Genomic DNA, 15,937 nt, shown 5'->3' on the forward strand with positions numbered 1-15,937 from the left:
TGCTGCTTGCGGCTCAGCTCCTGTTCCTTGTGCACCAGGTCCTGCTTGAGCGAGGCCAGCAGCTCCACACTCACGTCCACCTGGCGCGAGAGCTCGGACGCCCGCTCCTCCAGCTCCTCTTTCTCGCGCCCCAGCCGCGCGCTCTCCTGCCGGGCCGTCTCCAGCTCGGCCGCCTTGCGCTCCAGCTCGGCCTGCAGCCGCCCCACCTGGCCCGCGATCTTCTGCTCCACCTCCTCGCTCAGCCGCTCCAGCCGCCGGTCCACCTCCAGCTTCTCCAGCGCGCGGATCTTGAGGCGCGCCAGGCCCTCCTCGTAGGCCACATCGGCGGGCGAGGGGGACGCAGGCGAGGCGGAGGCGGGCCCGGGGCCCGGCCCGGGGGGCGGCGTCGAGCAGGCCGAGGAGGCCACTGACTTGCGGGCAAACAGCTCCCCCAGCGGGATCTCGATCTCGCGCAGCGCGTAGCGCGCGGCGGCGGCGGGCACGAGGCCCGGCTCGGCCAGCTCTTCGCAGGGCAGGCTGGCCGGTACCAGGTCGCCGGCGAAGTGGGCGAGGGGTGCGTGGTGGTGATGGTGGTGCAGCAGGTGCGGCGCTGCGGGCGCCGGCCCGGCCGCCTGCTCCTTGCCCTGGAAGGACGTGCTCTCGAAGACCTCCCGCCGCGCGCCGGGCACGGCCAGCAGGGCGGCGGGCTCGGGCGCCAGCGGGAAGCCCGAGGCGGCGGCGGCGGCGGCGGCGGCCGCGGCGCCATCGCAGATGCTGTTGGTCTTGGAGAGGATGTAGAGCGTCTCGTACGTGTGGCTGTACTCCAGGTGCGCGCGCAGCGACGACAGGCTCCGGAAGCGCTTGTGCTCCCCGCAGCGGGGGCAGCGGTACGGTAGGTCTAGCGAGGCCATGGCCCCGCCGCGCCCGCCGCGCCCCCGCTCCACCGCGGCCGCCCCGCGGGTCAGCCGGGCGCGCTCATGGGGGGCCGCGGGCGGGCCCCCCTGCGGGGTCAGTAAGGCTCAGGGCGCCCACGGCCAGGGGCGAGGAGGCTAGAAGAGAGGGAGTAAGCCTTAGGAGCGAGGTCTACAACCCCCGCAAGAACACTGACTTCCCCAGGAAACACGCGCGTAACGGAGGGGCGAGGGCGCACCAGTGCTCGGCCTCCTGGAGGGGGCTGGCCGGCTCTGTACCTGCAGGAGGCCTGTCCATGTACGAGTGAGAAAGAATGAGGATTCTTTAAGGGGGGAAGAGGGGGCATTCATTATGCTTAGAGTTACAACCTATATTCCACCCTAGACGTAACCCAAGTGCCCATCACCAGTAAAATGGATAAACGGCGATCTATTCCCAATGCAATTTTAGCCAGCAACAAGAAAAGGAAGCACTGATACACATAATGACATAGATGAATCCACCGGATATGCTATTGCATGAAAGAAGCCAGAGCAGAGTGCATACTGTAGGATTCCACACATACGGAGTTCAAGAACAGACTAAATTGATTATGACAGAAGTCAGAATAGAGGTTGCCCCCAGGGAGACTATATACTGAGAAGGGGCAGGAGGGAACTTTATGTGATGCTCAAAATGTTCTAGATCTTGATACGAGTGGTTATACATGTGAATATATACATAAACAATCAAGCTGTATACTTAAGGTTAGTGTACTACATGTATTTCACTGTATGTATCTTATATCTGAAAAAAAAAATTCCTTAAAAGATGATGCTTATTTCCATGTTATGCCAACCATACCCATCAGACAGGCTGGACTCTTGGTACCATGTTGCAGTGACCAAATTGTCACCTCACCTGATGATACCTGTGTGTGTGTGTCACTGTTCCTGTCCTGCTTCTGTACTGCACCCTCCCATCGCTCCCACTCTAGGCACGTATGTGCTTTTTTAGAGTGCTTTGCTAGGTCGTTCTCCATTAAGTGCTCTGCCCTGCCCTCCTCTTTGCTCCAAGGGCCACCATATTTGTCCTCTCCAGGCCTCTTCTAGCACAAGCTACCACCCTTCCTGACATCCTACCCCTGGTCACCGTCAACTCCCACTGTCCCTCCTCCCTCATCTCTGGCTTCTGCTCACATCTCCTCTGCCTCATGGAATCTCTACCTCATTCATCACAGCCCTTCTCTTCCTAACTGCCTGTAACTAGGCTTCAATCACCCTCTGCTGTCACTGTGCTCCTCTGGGTCACAGACCACCTGCTTATCAATCGAGTCATCAACAAGGATCTTTACCCACTCGTTCCTTAGCTGATACTACTGACCACTCCATCTTCACAGGCTGCCGTGAAGCTGCCTGCTCTGGATCTCCAACCTCCTCTTCTCATTGCCTTCTGAATCTTCCTGCCTCCTGACCTTCACACCCTCTTAGCATCTGCCCTCTCCCTGGCAGTCTAGTTTGTTCCCACATGTTCACTCCCAGCTTGAAGCCATTGACTCTCAGCTCTGCGTCTCCATCGTGACCTGCTCTCAAGTTCCCTTTACCTTCAGGCATTTCCACATGGATGTTTGGGTGAATGTTTATTCCCTTTACCAGCCCAGCACCCAGTCCTTCTCCTGGTAAAATCACTCTGCTGTGATCTTGGAGAACCATTCTTCCTTCCCCAGTTTCTCAGTTCACATGGTCTGAGTGGGGGTTGATGGTCCACCCCAGCTCCAGGGGTCAGAAAGTGATAGAGACCTGGCCAAACAGAGTCCTGGGATGGGCAGAGATCCCCCAAGCTGTCAGGAAGTCATTCCTCCAGGACTTATCTAGAACTACTGAGGAAAAGCACCCTCGTTGGTCTCAGGTTTCTAAACTGATAGGGAAGGCCAGAGCCACAAGGGCTACCTTTGTCTCTCTGGGGAGAAACTTCCTGCAAATGAGCCAACACAGAGAAGCAGAACTGAAATGGAGAAAGAGATTTCTCGCACTGTTTGAGATCCTGGTCTGTTCAGTTGGGTAAGCCAATCAGCTCATTTGTTGCTTAAGCCATTTGGAGTCAGGTCTGTGGTACCTGCACTAGAAAGAAGTCTTAGCCCACAAATTGGAATGAGAAATGGAATATTTTTAAAGGAACAGACCCTAAGGAGGAATTAGCTGAATCAAGAGGGGAAGTAAGATAGTACCACTTCCCCCCTCAGAAGCTGGCAACCCCTGCTACACAGCAGCAAAGCAGCTGACCAAACTCTCCCACTGTCTCTGGAGCTCAGATGATGTTCCTACCTGGAACATTAGGGAACTTGTGGAAAAATGTCACCATGTTGGGATATGGCCTTTCCCACAGCCTCAGTAAGGTCCAGCAAGAAACAGACACACTCTGGCTGAGAGGGGGCACATCTGAAAGCAGAGAGGAAGAAAATGGTGCTTTGCCTAGAGAGGCGTTTTCTGCCTGAGGCCAGTAATCCAATATGGCTGAGAGTCAGATAATTAAGAGCCAGTTCTCTGCTTCTAGCTAAAGTCAGCTCAAGCAAAAACAGGGAGGCTGGAAACATAGAGAGAGGCAAACCTGGGCACTGACAGGCTCTTGACTCCTCAGGCCCTCCAAGAACCCCTCCTGCTGTGCCCTCCAGATCCACAAAGGCAACGATGGCTTTCATCAAAACAGGCTTCCGCTGAGATGCAGCTTGAGTAGGAAGGGGCAAAGGAACTCTGCTTTCCACGCTAGACTAGGGGTTTGCATTGCCCCATGGCAGAGGCCTAGCTAGAAGCCGCAGAACCACGAGCTCCTGGGATGGGCAGAGCACCAAGGGCTATTGCTAAGAGACAACCCTTCTCCTCCCCTATCACTATCACCAGGGACTTGATTCAAGAATTACAACTTCCAATGAGGTCTCTAGTTTGGTTAATGGCTCTGGGGACAACTGAATGCAAATTGACTGGAAGCTTCCTAATGATTAAGCGGATTGTATTGCCAGAAAAACCCACAAACCTGGAAAACAAAGGCCAAGGATTACTCAGCTCCTAATGTTTCCCACCCCTTAAACTTGCATCAGTGGGAGGTGATGCCCCCCCTCATGCTGCTTTTTTCGGGGGCACAGAGCAAGAAGGACAAGGGAGGCTCTTCTAGATGGCAGAAACAAAGCAGCCAAAACATGAGTCTGGGACCCTTACCCTCACTAACTGATCAAGCCTGTGGACCATGCTATGGGTCTGTGACTAGGGAGTGTTTTTCCTCGTCTCCCCTCTTCAGCTGCATGGGTTTTGTTTTTTCAGCTATCTGATCTTTCCTCCATCACAGTCTGGCCATAAGTTGAAAGACAAGGGCCTAGCTCAGTAACTATCCCAAGGAGACAGCCCATCACCAAGATCTTTGAATTGGGGCTGGACATGCTAAGTGGGTGAGAGCTTGGAACATCTCCTTTCTGGAGATGGGACAAGTGTATTTTAAGTTTTGTGAGGGATAGTTGTGTTATGATAAACAGGAACATTTAAAAAATTGTACAAGTAGGGGGATCTGTGTAGCTGTTGTTCAGAGGTGGGATGCCATGGACATTTATTGTTTTTGCTGTTCAGCTCCAGTCCCCCTTTGTGACTAGACCTCCAGTTTTCCCTTGGAGAACCATTCCCCTCATTTTGGGTTGGGCTCGGAGGGAAGCACGTATGACCTTAGCCTGTTCATCAGTCACAGTGATTATTCATCCTGGGCACATTTCCCACTCCAGGTCCATACAGCCCCTCCAGGACCTGTGCCCAGCTGGTAGGATGTGAGCCCTGAGCTCCTTGTCCCATTTCTATCTTCCTTGGGCAAGAAGAACAAAAAGACTCCTGATGACTTACTTCCCTTGAGCATCCAGATCCAGAGGTGCCTGAAATTGTAATCCAGGACTTGTCAATTGTGTGAGGCAGCAAATTCTTTTTGCAGCCTAAACCGTTTGACTCAGTTGCCAGTCACTAGTAATGAACCTCTAGACTAACAATGACCCCCAGTGTCAAAAAGCAAACCTTGGGGGACACCTGGGTGGCTCAGTTGGGTAAGTGCCTACCTTCGGCTCAGGCCATGATCCCAGGGTCCTGGGATCAAGCCCTGTGTCAGGCTCCCTGCTCCTTGGAGAGCCTGATTCTCCCTTTCCCTCTGCCTGCAGCTCCCTCTGCTGTGCTCTGTGTCAAATAAATAATAAAATCGTAAAATTAAAAAAAAAAAAAAAAAAAGCAAACCTTGGACTTCCCCTCACCCACTCCCCAGGATCCATCCCTATCTTCTTTAGCAGTGCCACTGTCCTCCCAGTCACACCATACCACTGACCATCTTGACTGTGCTCTCTGCTCACCATCAAGACCTGTTGACTTTTTCCTTCAACAGTTCTCTTCTGCTGCTCTGTGCCTTCCTCACACTCAGACTGCTGACTGGGGCTTCATTCAGTTCAGGGCTCTATTCTGTCCCCTATCAGGTATCAGATTCCTCTGTCTACAGATGACTCCCACTCATGCTCTTTCAACAGCTCCCAGCATCTACCAACTGCAGCCAGACTCAGCTTCACCTTTGGCCTCACTGTCCTCTTGCCAATTTGAGAGTGAAAGTGGCCTGGCTGTCAACTGGGTGGCTCAGTGGTTCGGCGTCTGCCTTTGGCTCAGATCGTGATCCCAGGGTCCTAGGATCGATTCCCACATTGGGCTCCCCACAGGGAGCCTGCTTCTCCCTCTGCCTATGTCTCTGCCTCTCTCCGTATATCTCTCATGAATACATAAATAAAATCTTTGAGAGGAAGGAAGGAAGGAAGGGAGGGAGGGAGGGAGGGAGGGAGGGAGGGAGGGAGGAAGGAAGGAAGGAAGGAAGGAAGGAAGGAAGGAAGGAAGGAAGGAAGGAAGGAAGGGAGGGAGGGAGGAAGGAAAGTGGCCTGGCTGTTTTACTTGCATTGCTCTGATTACTCTAGCTGGATATTTTTTTCACACACTTAACAGTCATTTATATTTCTTCAGTGATTTGCCTATGCACTACTTTGCTCATTTTCATACTGAACATTCATATTTTCTTATTGATTTCCAAAGGCTTTTTCTAATATTGATCCCTTGTCATTTATATACTACAATTGTTTTTCTCCAGTGGGTTGACTGTTTACAATCTTTATTGATATAATAATGCTGATAGTTTGTTTCAATAAAAATCTTTAGGATTTCTGATTTTGTTATCATGCTTCATTTAAGTCCAGCCCCACTAGAAGACTATATAAACAGTCATATATCTTTTGTTTTTGTAGTTTAGGATTACCTTTTTTAAAAGTCTAGAACAATTTTTAAAAATTAAGGGCCTTAAACAAATAACCATAGTACCATAAATTGACAGTGACTTGGTAGCATGCAAATACTTCAGAATGTATGGTTTCCTTTTATGCAATGGAGTTTTATTTTATTTTTTTAAAGATTTTATTTACTTATTCATAAGAGACACAGAGAAAGGCAGAGAGAGGGGCAGAGACAGAAGAAGCAGGCTCCATGCAAGGAGCCTGATATGGGACTTGATCCTGGGACTCCAAGATCATGCCCTGAGCAGAAGAAAGATGCTCAACTGCTGAGCCACCCAGGCGTCCCTATGCAATGGAGTTTTAAAATTCAACTAGAAATAGCATGCATGATGAGACAGGATTTTAAAAAACCATAACTTGTTATGGACATTTTCACACATATTCAAAAACACAATATGATCCTAAACTCCTATTTACCCATCACCCAACTTCAACACTGATTAACTTACAACAATTCTGTTTCAACTGTATACTTGCTCCCCTGCCTTGCACTTCCCCCACCCCTACAACTGGATAATTTTGAGCAAAACCATTATATTATTTTACCCAAAAAGTACTTTAGTATCTATAAGACAAGGATTTAAGTTTCTTTTTAAGAAATACTTAGTCACTGTTCTAACATCACCATCATTAGGTATATTAAAACCAAAAAGTAGCCTCAAGAGCTAAATCCAAAAGATAGTGCTCTGAAAAGACCAACAAAACAAAAAGCAATCTACTGGTAAATCTATTCAAAGGGAAGAAAAGAAAAAAAGAAAAAGAAAAGAAGAAAAGAAAAGAAAAGAAAAGAAAAGAAAAGAAAGAAAAGAAAAGAAAAGAGAAAAAGGAAAGAGAAAGAAAGAAAGAAAGAAAGAAAGAAAAAAGAAAAGAAAAGAAAGAAAGAAAATAACACTATGAATGAGAAAAGGGATATGACCACTCACAGATATTTTTTTTTTTAATTACTAAAATGCTACCAGGTACAACTCTTGGCCCAAATTTTTGAAAATCTGGATGAACTGAATATTTTTCTAGGAAAATATAAATTATCAAAATTGATTCAAGAAGAAATAGAAAACCTGACTAGATTAATAACTATAGATAAAATTGAAGAAGTTGGCAAAGCAACCAAAGATGTTATAATTAGAATTCAGCTCACACACATACAACTATTCTGGAACACAATTTTCCATAATGTATGGTCAGCCTGGTATCAGGGCACCTGTACGTACCTGCCCATCCCAACTAAGTGCTGGTCCCTTTTGTGGGGGCACTTTCAGGGCATCAGAACTGGTCAGCCTTCTCCCTCCCCTCTCCACATACTTTTGAAGCATCCTTTTCCTGCACAGCACCCTGCTAGCCAGGCTCTGAGAAAGGGGAAAGTCTGAGGGTGCAGGCCTGAATGTAGATGTGCAAAGCAGAAGGAAGGGACTTCTCGGGTCCAGGTGGCTCTTCACCTGAGGCCAGCCTGCCCCCTAGTTTCCCTCCACAGGCTGGAGCAGAGGAATGACTATGAATCATTCTTAGGAATATTTTTGCCTAAGATGTATACACTTACTCAGCATGAGCATAAGCTTTGCCCGAATGCAGGCAAGAAGGTGATGGAGGGAGGGGGAGGCAAAGAGGAAGCAACCGAAAAATAGAAGTGTTGCCTGTTCAAATTCTATCATAGTCCTGTATTATTAGTATCATAACAGAACAGTTGGAGATTTTCCTTTGCATTCTAGTCTCCCAAATCAGCAACATCTGCAGCCCTAAGACCTGCCTCCTTTTTGAGCCTGGCCCTGCCCCTCACCATCCCCAGGGCCCTGTTATGTCCCTTCTCCCTTCTGAAATGCCTATCTCAAGTCTACTTTCTTCCAAATCCAGCTGAAGGTTTTCATTGGGTAGAAGAATTCTCCAGGCTGAACCAGAGGTATTGTCTTTTTTTGTTGTTTTTAAGGCTTTTCAGATGTGTGAGTCTCATCTCTTCAAACAAGGCCGACCATCTCAAGATGTGTGTCTTCTCCAGCTCCTGTTTACTGTCACATTCTCATTGACTCTGCCAGAATTCCTGTAGTGGACATTTGTATTTTTATCTGCTCGACAATTCTTCTCCACCTTCTGGTAATACAACATCTCATTCTTTCTTTGGTGAGCTGCCCCTCTCCACTCCCTGTAGTTCTGACAGGGCTGCATGACCCAGGCCTGTGCAGTCATGGTGCTCCTATCTCTTTGGCCACAATGAATGACCCAGGAATGGGCACATTCCTCAAGCTGAACCAACAGAGTCCTTCACTGGGAATGTCAATGAAAGATTGAGGAGTTTCTTTCTCCTCTGGGATCATATGCTAGGATGATGAAGCTGTTTTGGCCTTCTATAAACTCCACCTACCACATGGAGAAAGCCCATGCGTGATGGGAAAAAAATTATAACAACAGAGTAAAGCTGAGCCAAGAGCTAGAAAGAGTCCTCACCACATTTTTGAGAACCCAGGTGCAGTCATGTCCCAAACCCACTCATCCCCCTTCCTTCTAGTTATCTGAGTTGGTACATATCCCTTTTTGCATAAAATAATTTGAGTGGGATTTCTGTCCCTTGTAATTAAAAGTCCTAATATTCTTGCAAATCTGTATTTTTAGCCTCGAATTCTGTCCTGAGCTTTATTAAAACATGAATTCATTCATTGTACATTTACTGAGTACCTGCTCTGTGCCATGAACTGTATCAGGGCGCTGTGCTAGGTATGCTGAGGACACTCAGACCAGCAAGATCCAGATCTTGCCTTCAAACAGCTTGTGGTCTCCTCCAACAGACTGAGGTATTAGATGATACAGTCATGAAATTAATGCTATGTAAGAACAGGATTCTACACTCAACTTAGCTTGAGGAATTGGGCAACTGGGGAACCCCCAGAGATGGTAGCATCTAAGATGACTCTGGAAGAGTAAAGAAGAGTCAGGTGAGGAAGTATAATTATGAGGTTGTGGGGAGGGGAAGGAAGGCATTCTGAGCACCAAAAATGGGATCCATAAAGACAAAAAAGTATGCCTCCCCCTGGGAACCAAAATGTAAGCTCTGTCTCAATTACTGCTACTTCCCCAGCACTTCGAACACTGCACGGCATGGGGTAGTTGCACGGGTGTTTGTGGGATGAAGAATGGCCCATCTAATCAGATGTACAACTGAGAGAATGGACTACCAAGGAACAGGGTCAGGAAAAAGGCTATTGGAAGTAGAAATTGTTAGCCAAGGTAGCAGGAGCAGCAGAGGAAGGGAAGTCGAGAAGACTTGGTGACAGAATGATTGTGGCTGGTACTAAAGTGAGGAGTGGGGCAGCCCAGGTGGCTCAGCGGTTTAGCGCCACCTTCAGTCCAGGGCCTGATCCTGGAGACCCGGGATGGAGTCCCATGTCAGGCTCCCTGCATGGAGCCTGCTTCTCCCTCTGCCTGTGTTGTGTCTGTGCCTCTCTCTCTCTCTCCGCCCCTCCCCCGCCCATCTCATGAATAAATAAATAAAATCTTTAAAAAAAAATAAAGGGAGGGGTGAAGGATCAAACTCAGGTTTGGGTTTTGAGCATCTAGGTAGATGGGGCTGTGGTTCAGTTCAGAGGGAAAGTGAAGCAAGGCGGGTTTGGGGGAGACATCAGTTTAGTTGTAAGTTCCATGAGTTTGAGGTTCCAGTGGGCCTTGGAAGTAGAGATAGATCATCGGTACATAGTTCACAACGTGGAGCAAAAAACAGTTTTGGCAACATAAGCGTAAATGTAAATGAGTCGGACCAGGCAGAGGGTGCAGAGAGAAGAGAGCTGGGGAAAGGTGGATCCTCAGAGAGGTGGAGGAGGGAAAGGAACCAATAAGTTCCTAAGAACCAGCAGAAGCCATGAAAATTCGGTGGGAAACCTTTCAGAAGAGAGGGCGTCAAGGAGGGAAGGAGTGGGCAGTAAATGATAATGTAAACAGCAGAAGTTGATGACACAAGTAAGAGCAGAGGTGCAAAGGGCCCACAGCAGACTTCAGGGAGCACTGCTTTGATGAGCCTGGTTGATGGGGTTGAGGGGAGAGTGAGGTAGAGACAGTGAGTGGACACAGGAAGCTCAATTGTGAAGGTGAAGAAGCTGCATGGGAGATTCCAGAAGGGGTTTTTGTTTTTGTTTTAGTAGAAGGGGTTTTTAAGATGAGAGACACCTGAACATATTCAAATACTTCTTAGAGATAACCTAATTCTAATCTATACCATCCCTTCCGTAAGCCCGAGGTACACATAGCCCAATGCCTTAGACCTAACATTTATAGCGATTCTTTTTTTTTTTTTTAAGTGCTCCTTACAAGCAGCCTATAGAGAGGGAGAGGATGAAAAGGATATTTTAATAGGTGGCTCAGAGCTTAATATGGCTAGTAACATCACCATACCGCGATATTCACCTTCAAGCCTCCTTCTTTCTCCTATTTCCCATCTTGACCAATGTCTTCATTATCTGCTCCACACCTTGATGCAACCCCCGAGGGTTTGAATTTTCAAAGTCCCCCTCAGACCTCATCAATCACCAGTTTTTTTGTTTTTGTTTTTCTTTTCAATCACCAGTTTAAAGATTTTATTTTTTATTTTTTAAATTTTTATTTATTTATGATAGTCACACAGAGAGAGAGAGAGAGAGAGGCAGAGACACAGGCAGAGGGACAAGCAGGCTCCATGCACCGGGAGCCCGACGTGAGATTCGATCCCGGGTCTCCAGGATCGCGCCCTGGGCCAAAGGCAGGCGCCAAACCGCTGCGCCACCCAGGGATCCCTCAATCGCCAGTTTTTGTAATACTACCTTCTAAATATTTGACTCTATTTCCTCTAGCCCCTGCCCCAGACCCTAATTATCCCGCTCTATCTGGTCCACTGATACTATTGCTAACTGCAGTCTCTAACTCCTCCAGCTTTGAATTTTTATGTTTTCTGCAAATACAGATTCAGTCATGTCACTCTTCTAAAATAAATCTCTGAAAAAAAAAATAAATCTCTGAGGGCAAGCCATTTTCTGGGATGTAAAGTCCACAGTGCTTTGCCCTCAAAGCAGATTGGGACCCAACCACCACTCAGCCTTGCCAGCCTTGCTTTTGCGTTTGCTCCCCATGTGCATCCTTAATGACCCCTGTGGGGCTTAGCTACACTGAGTAATACCATGTGTTGTCACACCCTCAAGTCTTGGCTCATGCTGGTCCCTCTTCCTTGGACTTCTCCAAAATGGTGAATTCTACAGGCCCAGCTCAAATGCTACCCATTCCAGAAGCCTTCCTTGACTCTCTCCTTCAGCTCATATCACATCACAGCACAAATCACTCCTTACCATAGCTCTTCACACATGGTAACAGGTGTCACATGCTGGATGGTTATGGACTTGTTTGCACATCAGATCCCACCCTACGCATATACTGGAGGGCAAGGGCAATGCAAATGATTTACTGTCACACCTTCCTCCCACACAGTAGACATCAGTATATCATTCTTAGAGGAATCACACTGAATAATGGATGAACTGATTGATTTCATGTAGCCAAAGTGATTTCTACCACTCATTATCATAGAACTGGATGAATCTGGTTATAATTAAGTCAATCTAAGAATCACCTGGAATAACAAGTGCTTCCCTGGCTCTGCTTACTTCCACCCACTGGGAAGTAAGAACTTGCTGTGTCTCCTTAACTCTGTAACTATAGGGACACCTGGGTGGCTCAGGGGTTAAGTATCTGCCTTTGGCTCAGGTCGTGATCCCTGGGTCCTGGGATCAAGTCCCAAATCAGGCTCCCTGCATGGAGCCTGCTTCTCCCCCTGCCTGTGTCTTTGCCTCTCCCTCTGGGTCTCTCATAAATAAATAAATACAATCTTAAAAAAAAAAAAAAAAAAAAAAAAAAAAAACTCTGTCACTATAGCAGAGTTCCAAGCTTCCCTGCTTCATTTTTTTAATCCACTCAATGAAGAGATGTCAAACACAAGGGCCATGCCTGCCACTGGAGACACAAAGATGAATCAGACAGCCAGGCCCTCAAGATGCTTACAATCTGATCATTTAAACAGTGAACGTTTACCAACTAATTATTCTGGTCAGGTACCATACTTCTCATTTAATCCTCATGAGTGCTGCCAAGTTGGTGGTACTGCCTCTATTTTAGAAGGAGGAAAGTGAGGCTCAGAGTGGCCAAATCACTTGCCCAAGGCCAGGAAGTGACAGGAGAAGACGTTGCTTTCATGGACCCCCTGGAACCATGCCTCCCAGGATTCTTGTCCTTATGTGGTCCCCTCCCATATTGACTCAAAGCTTGGCTATGTGACTTGCTTTGGCCAATGGGACATTAGCAAGCCTGACACAGGCAGAGCCTTGACAAGCAGTTGGGCTTATCCTCTTGGAGTACTTCCATTTGGGATCCAGCTGCCATATACAAAACTTGGACTAAATTACTAATTAGATGCTACCTGTAGAGAGACCCTGGAGGATGAAAGGCCAATTTGATGTTCCTTCCCAGCCAGTCCCTCAACTGAATGCTGCTAAGAGGTGCCACGTGAGCCCACAGCTATGGCCACAGTCATGGCCAACCCACAGACCATGAAAAATAATAAATCACTATTGTCTTAAGCCCCTAAATTCTGGGGTGCTTTGTTACACACCAGTGAATGAGTGACAAGCTAGGATTTGAACCAAGCACTACCTGAATCACTTCAAAACCCACACTCTTAGGGGATCCCTGGGTGGCTCAGCGGTTTAGTGCCTGCCTTTAGCCCAGGGCGCGATCCTGGAGTCCTGCGATCTCGAGTCCCGCGATCGAGTCCCGTGATCGAGTCCCGCGATCGAGTCCCGCGTGGGGCTCCCAGCATGGAAGCCTGCTTCTCCCTCCTCCTGTGTCTCTGCCTCTCTATCTCTCTCATGAATTAATTAGTTTTTTAAAAAAAACCCACACTCTTAGTTTCAACATGTGTTACTTTTGACTGGGAGTAGAATGTCACGCCAAGTCTACAATATTTGTCGGCTGGCCCAAGATAGCACTCAACGAATATTTGTTGAATGAATGAATAAAGGGAGTGGTGGGCTTACGGAGAGGCAGGAAAGCCCAGGGAATTCAAAAGTAGATGGCAATTATCTTTTAACAACCATCACCCCCTTCCAGCTACAAATATTCCAAAAACAATAATATGCTAGGCATCCCTAAATCTAGAAACAAGCATGTGGATATCACCAAACTTCCTCTCTGTATCTTTCTCTGTTAAATTCAGATCAGGCAAAATTGAGAAGTTAGCAGAGTTTGGGTTTTGATGGTCATGCTCCCTGCCGCCAAATCTCCCACCATGCTTCAGCCATCTCCTCTACCTCTCACTCGGCCCTCGGAGCCCAGGAGCTCTTTCTACCTCTTTCCATAAAAATGAACGTGCAGGAAAGGAGCAGAGAAGGTGGAACTCACAGAAATGGGTAAAGAAGATTTGGATGTTAATAGATGGCTTTAGAGGCCTAAGAAATGAAGCTCTAAGCTCAGTGCTTTCAGGAAACATCTGCCAGCAGGTGGAGAAGGTGTTCTAAGGATGGAGAGGCAGCTGGAAGTGTCCCTGTGGATGGAGAATAAAGGAATGCCCCCTGACTCTCCAATCCCCCCAAGAGGGAGGGGTTTCTGGCTCTCCACATCTGGGGCTGGGTCCGCACAAGTGTACCTCCCAGAGCAGTCACTATAGCCTAATGAAGACCCACAGGGGTCAATGCATCCAGTCCCCTGCTTCCTGGCAGCCCTGACACTGTCTTTTCTGTCCTAAGCTCCCCCCGCACTCTTGTGCTCCTGCAAACATGCACACACCTCCCAAGGTCACACATACATGGCTCCAGCACCTGGATCCCACACCCAGAAAGCCATCTGGGCCCCTCCTCACTGCACGGCCGACCTAAGAAGAGAGCAGGCCCCACTCCCCATCACAGGCACACCATGGCAAGTGCACACAGGCGCCGTGCCACACACTCACATGCAAAGCAATGCAGTGGGGAGCACACATCCAGATCACTGTGGGCAGTCACCAACGGAGGCACGGGATATGAGGAGGCAGAAACATGCGTGCACACACATGCACACCTCCAGATCATCCAGACTGTCACATGTGCACACCGACACGCACACAGATACCTGGAGCCTCCCACAGACTCCCGCACAGGTGCCCAGCCAGGCCTCAACACCAAGCCCCTCCCCCACCCCTTTTCAGAAGCAGGTGGAGAGGGCTGGGTTTGAGGGCGCTCCCCTTCCTCCCTCGCTCTGGCCCCGCTCTCCAACACCCAGAGTCCCAGTGGGGGCTGGAGCCCGCCCTCGCCCCCGCCCCCCAACCGGGCTCCGGGAGCTACTGGCTAGGATGGGGGATGGGAAGCCTGGTCTCAAAACGTTCTGATTTTAATTTCTTAAATTAACCCCTTCCTTGCCTCTGGCCTGGCCTGCCCAGAATCCCTCCCGGTCCGGCAGCCTCGCGGGCCTCCCGAGGGCTGTGGGGGAGAAGGAAGGGGAGGAGGAGGCAGCGGCTGGTGTCCTCCCTGCCTTCCCTCTCCAGGAGCGGTCCCGCAGCGCGCCCATGACTCGCCCTTACCTCCTCCACCCCGCGGCGAGGCCAGGCCCCGCGGCCCTCGGCTGGGGGTGCACAGGCAGCCCCCGCGTGCCGTGTCCAGATGCAGGGCCGCCCCGGGGCCTCGGATCTCGTTCCCCTCCGCAGCCTCGGGTGGCCGCCGCGGCTTGCGCCCCCGCCTCCTTCTCGGGGCGGGGGCGGCCGAGCCTCCCAGCCAGTCGCAGCGGGAGGGGCCCACAAACCGGGTGGGGGAAGGTTGGAGGAGGAGGAGGGAGGAGGAGGGGGCTCGCGGCCGGAGGAAAGGAAGAGAAGGGGGAGGGAGGCAGCGAGGAGGTGGGGCGGAGCCGGCCCCTCCTTCGGGGCGGGCTCTCCCGCGAGCTGGGGAGCGGCAGATGCCGCCAGAAGCGGCTGCGCTGGGACCCCACGTTTTGGGCTGAAGGTGCCATCGATGGGGGAGGGGCCTGCGGCGCCGCCCTGGGGGTGCAGGGATCGCGGGCCGCGCTTTTCCCGGGTCCTGGTCTTCCAGGCTCCCGGCACCGCCCAGTGCACTCTCCCTGCCCCCAGGCACCTCTTCTGCCCACCTTTACTTCAGACCTCTCTGTCCTAGCCCTGCCACCCTGGCTGGGCCTGCTCCCACTTGGGGGGAGATCCCGGGGGGTGGGGAGACGGTTCCGTGGGTCAGGAAAAAGGGCGGATGTGCTGCACTGCTCCTGGGACATGCGCCACGGCCACTAAGCCTCGTGGGCCGCGCGCTAGATTGTGCACTCGGCGACCTCGGGCCAGATGCTCGGTCTCCGCAGCGAGGGCTTGAGTCAATCCCCTCCGGGCATCCCTAGGGAACCGGGAAAGCTGCGAGTGGTTGCTTTCCCAGGAGCCAATTTTGCCCTTGAGGATACCATCGAGGAGAACTTGTCCCCATCACAAATCCCATCCCGGACCTAGAGGAGGAGAAAAGAGACAGAGACTGACCTGCGGCTTTAGTTCCTTCCTACCCACCCCACCTCCATCACACTCCGAATCCCACCTCTCAAACTCCACCCCACCCCCCACCACGCCCTGAACTTGGTTGGGAGAGAAGCCCAGCTCCCTAGGACTTGAGCATCTAGAGGGCCCTTGGCTTAAGGCCTATCCAGCCATCGAAGCAGGAACAATCTGGCTGTTCTAGGCTTGAAGGAAGTCCACAGGGCTGCAGTGGGGCC

General features: G+C 50.1%; 1 protein-coding gene across 1 annotated transcript in view; it reads right to left on the minus strand.

Moving 5' to 3' along the window:
* The window catches only part of FBXO41 (F-box protein 41), a 28,065-nt gene extending 12,892 nt beyond the window's left edge, over positions 1 to 15,173 (minus strand). The window contains exons 1-2 of the mRNA XM_072769820.1: positions 14,763 to 15,173; positions 1 to 1,028 (exon numbers count right to left, since the gene is read on the minus strand). Coding sequence (XP_072625921.1) covers positions 1 to 890 — 890 coding nt within the window. The 5' untranslated portion in view covers positions 891 to 1,028; positions 14,763 to 15,173. The remainder of the gene's footprint in view (positions 1,029 to 14,762) is intronic.
* Between the last annotated feature and the right edge of the window lie 764 nt (positions 15,174 to 15,937).

Source organism: Canis lupus, chromosome 12, assembly GCF_048164855.1.
Source record: "Canis lupus baileyi chromosome 12, mCanLup2.hap1, whole genome shotgun sequence".
Classification (NCBI taxonomy): domain Eukaryota; kingdom Metazoa; phylum Chordata; class Mammalia; order Carnivora; family Canidae; genus Canis; species Canis lupus.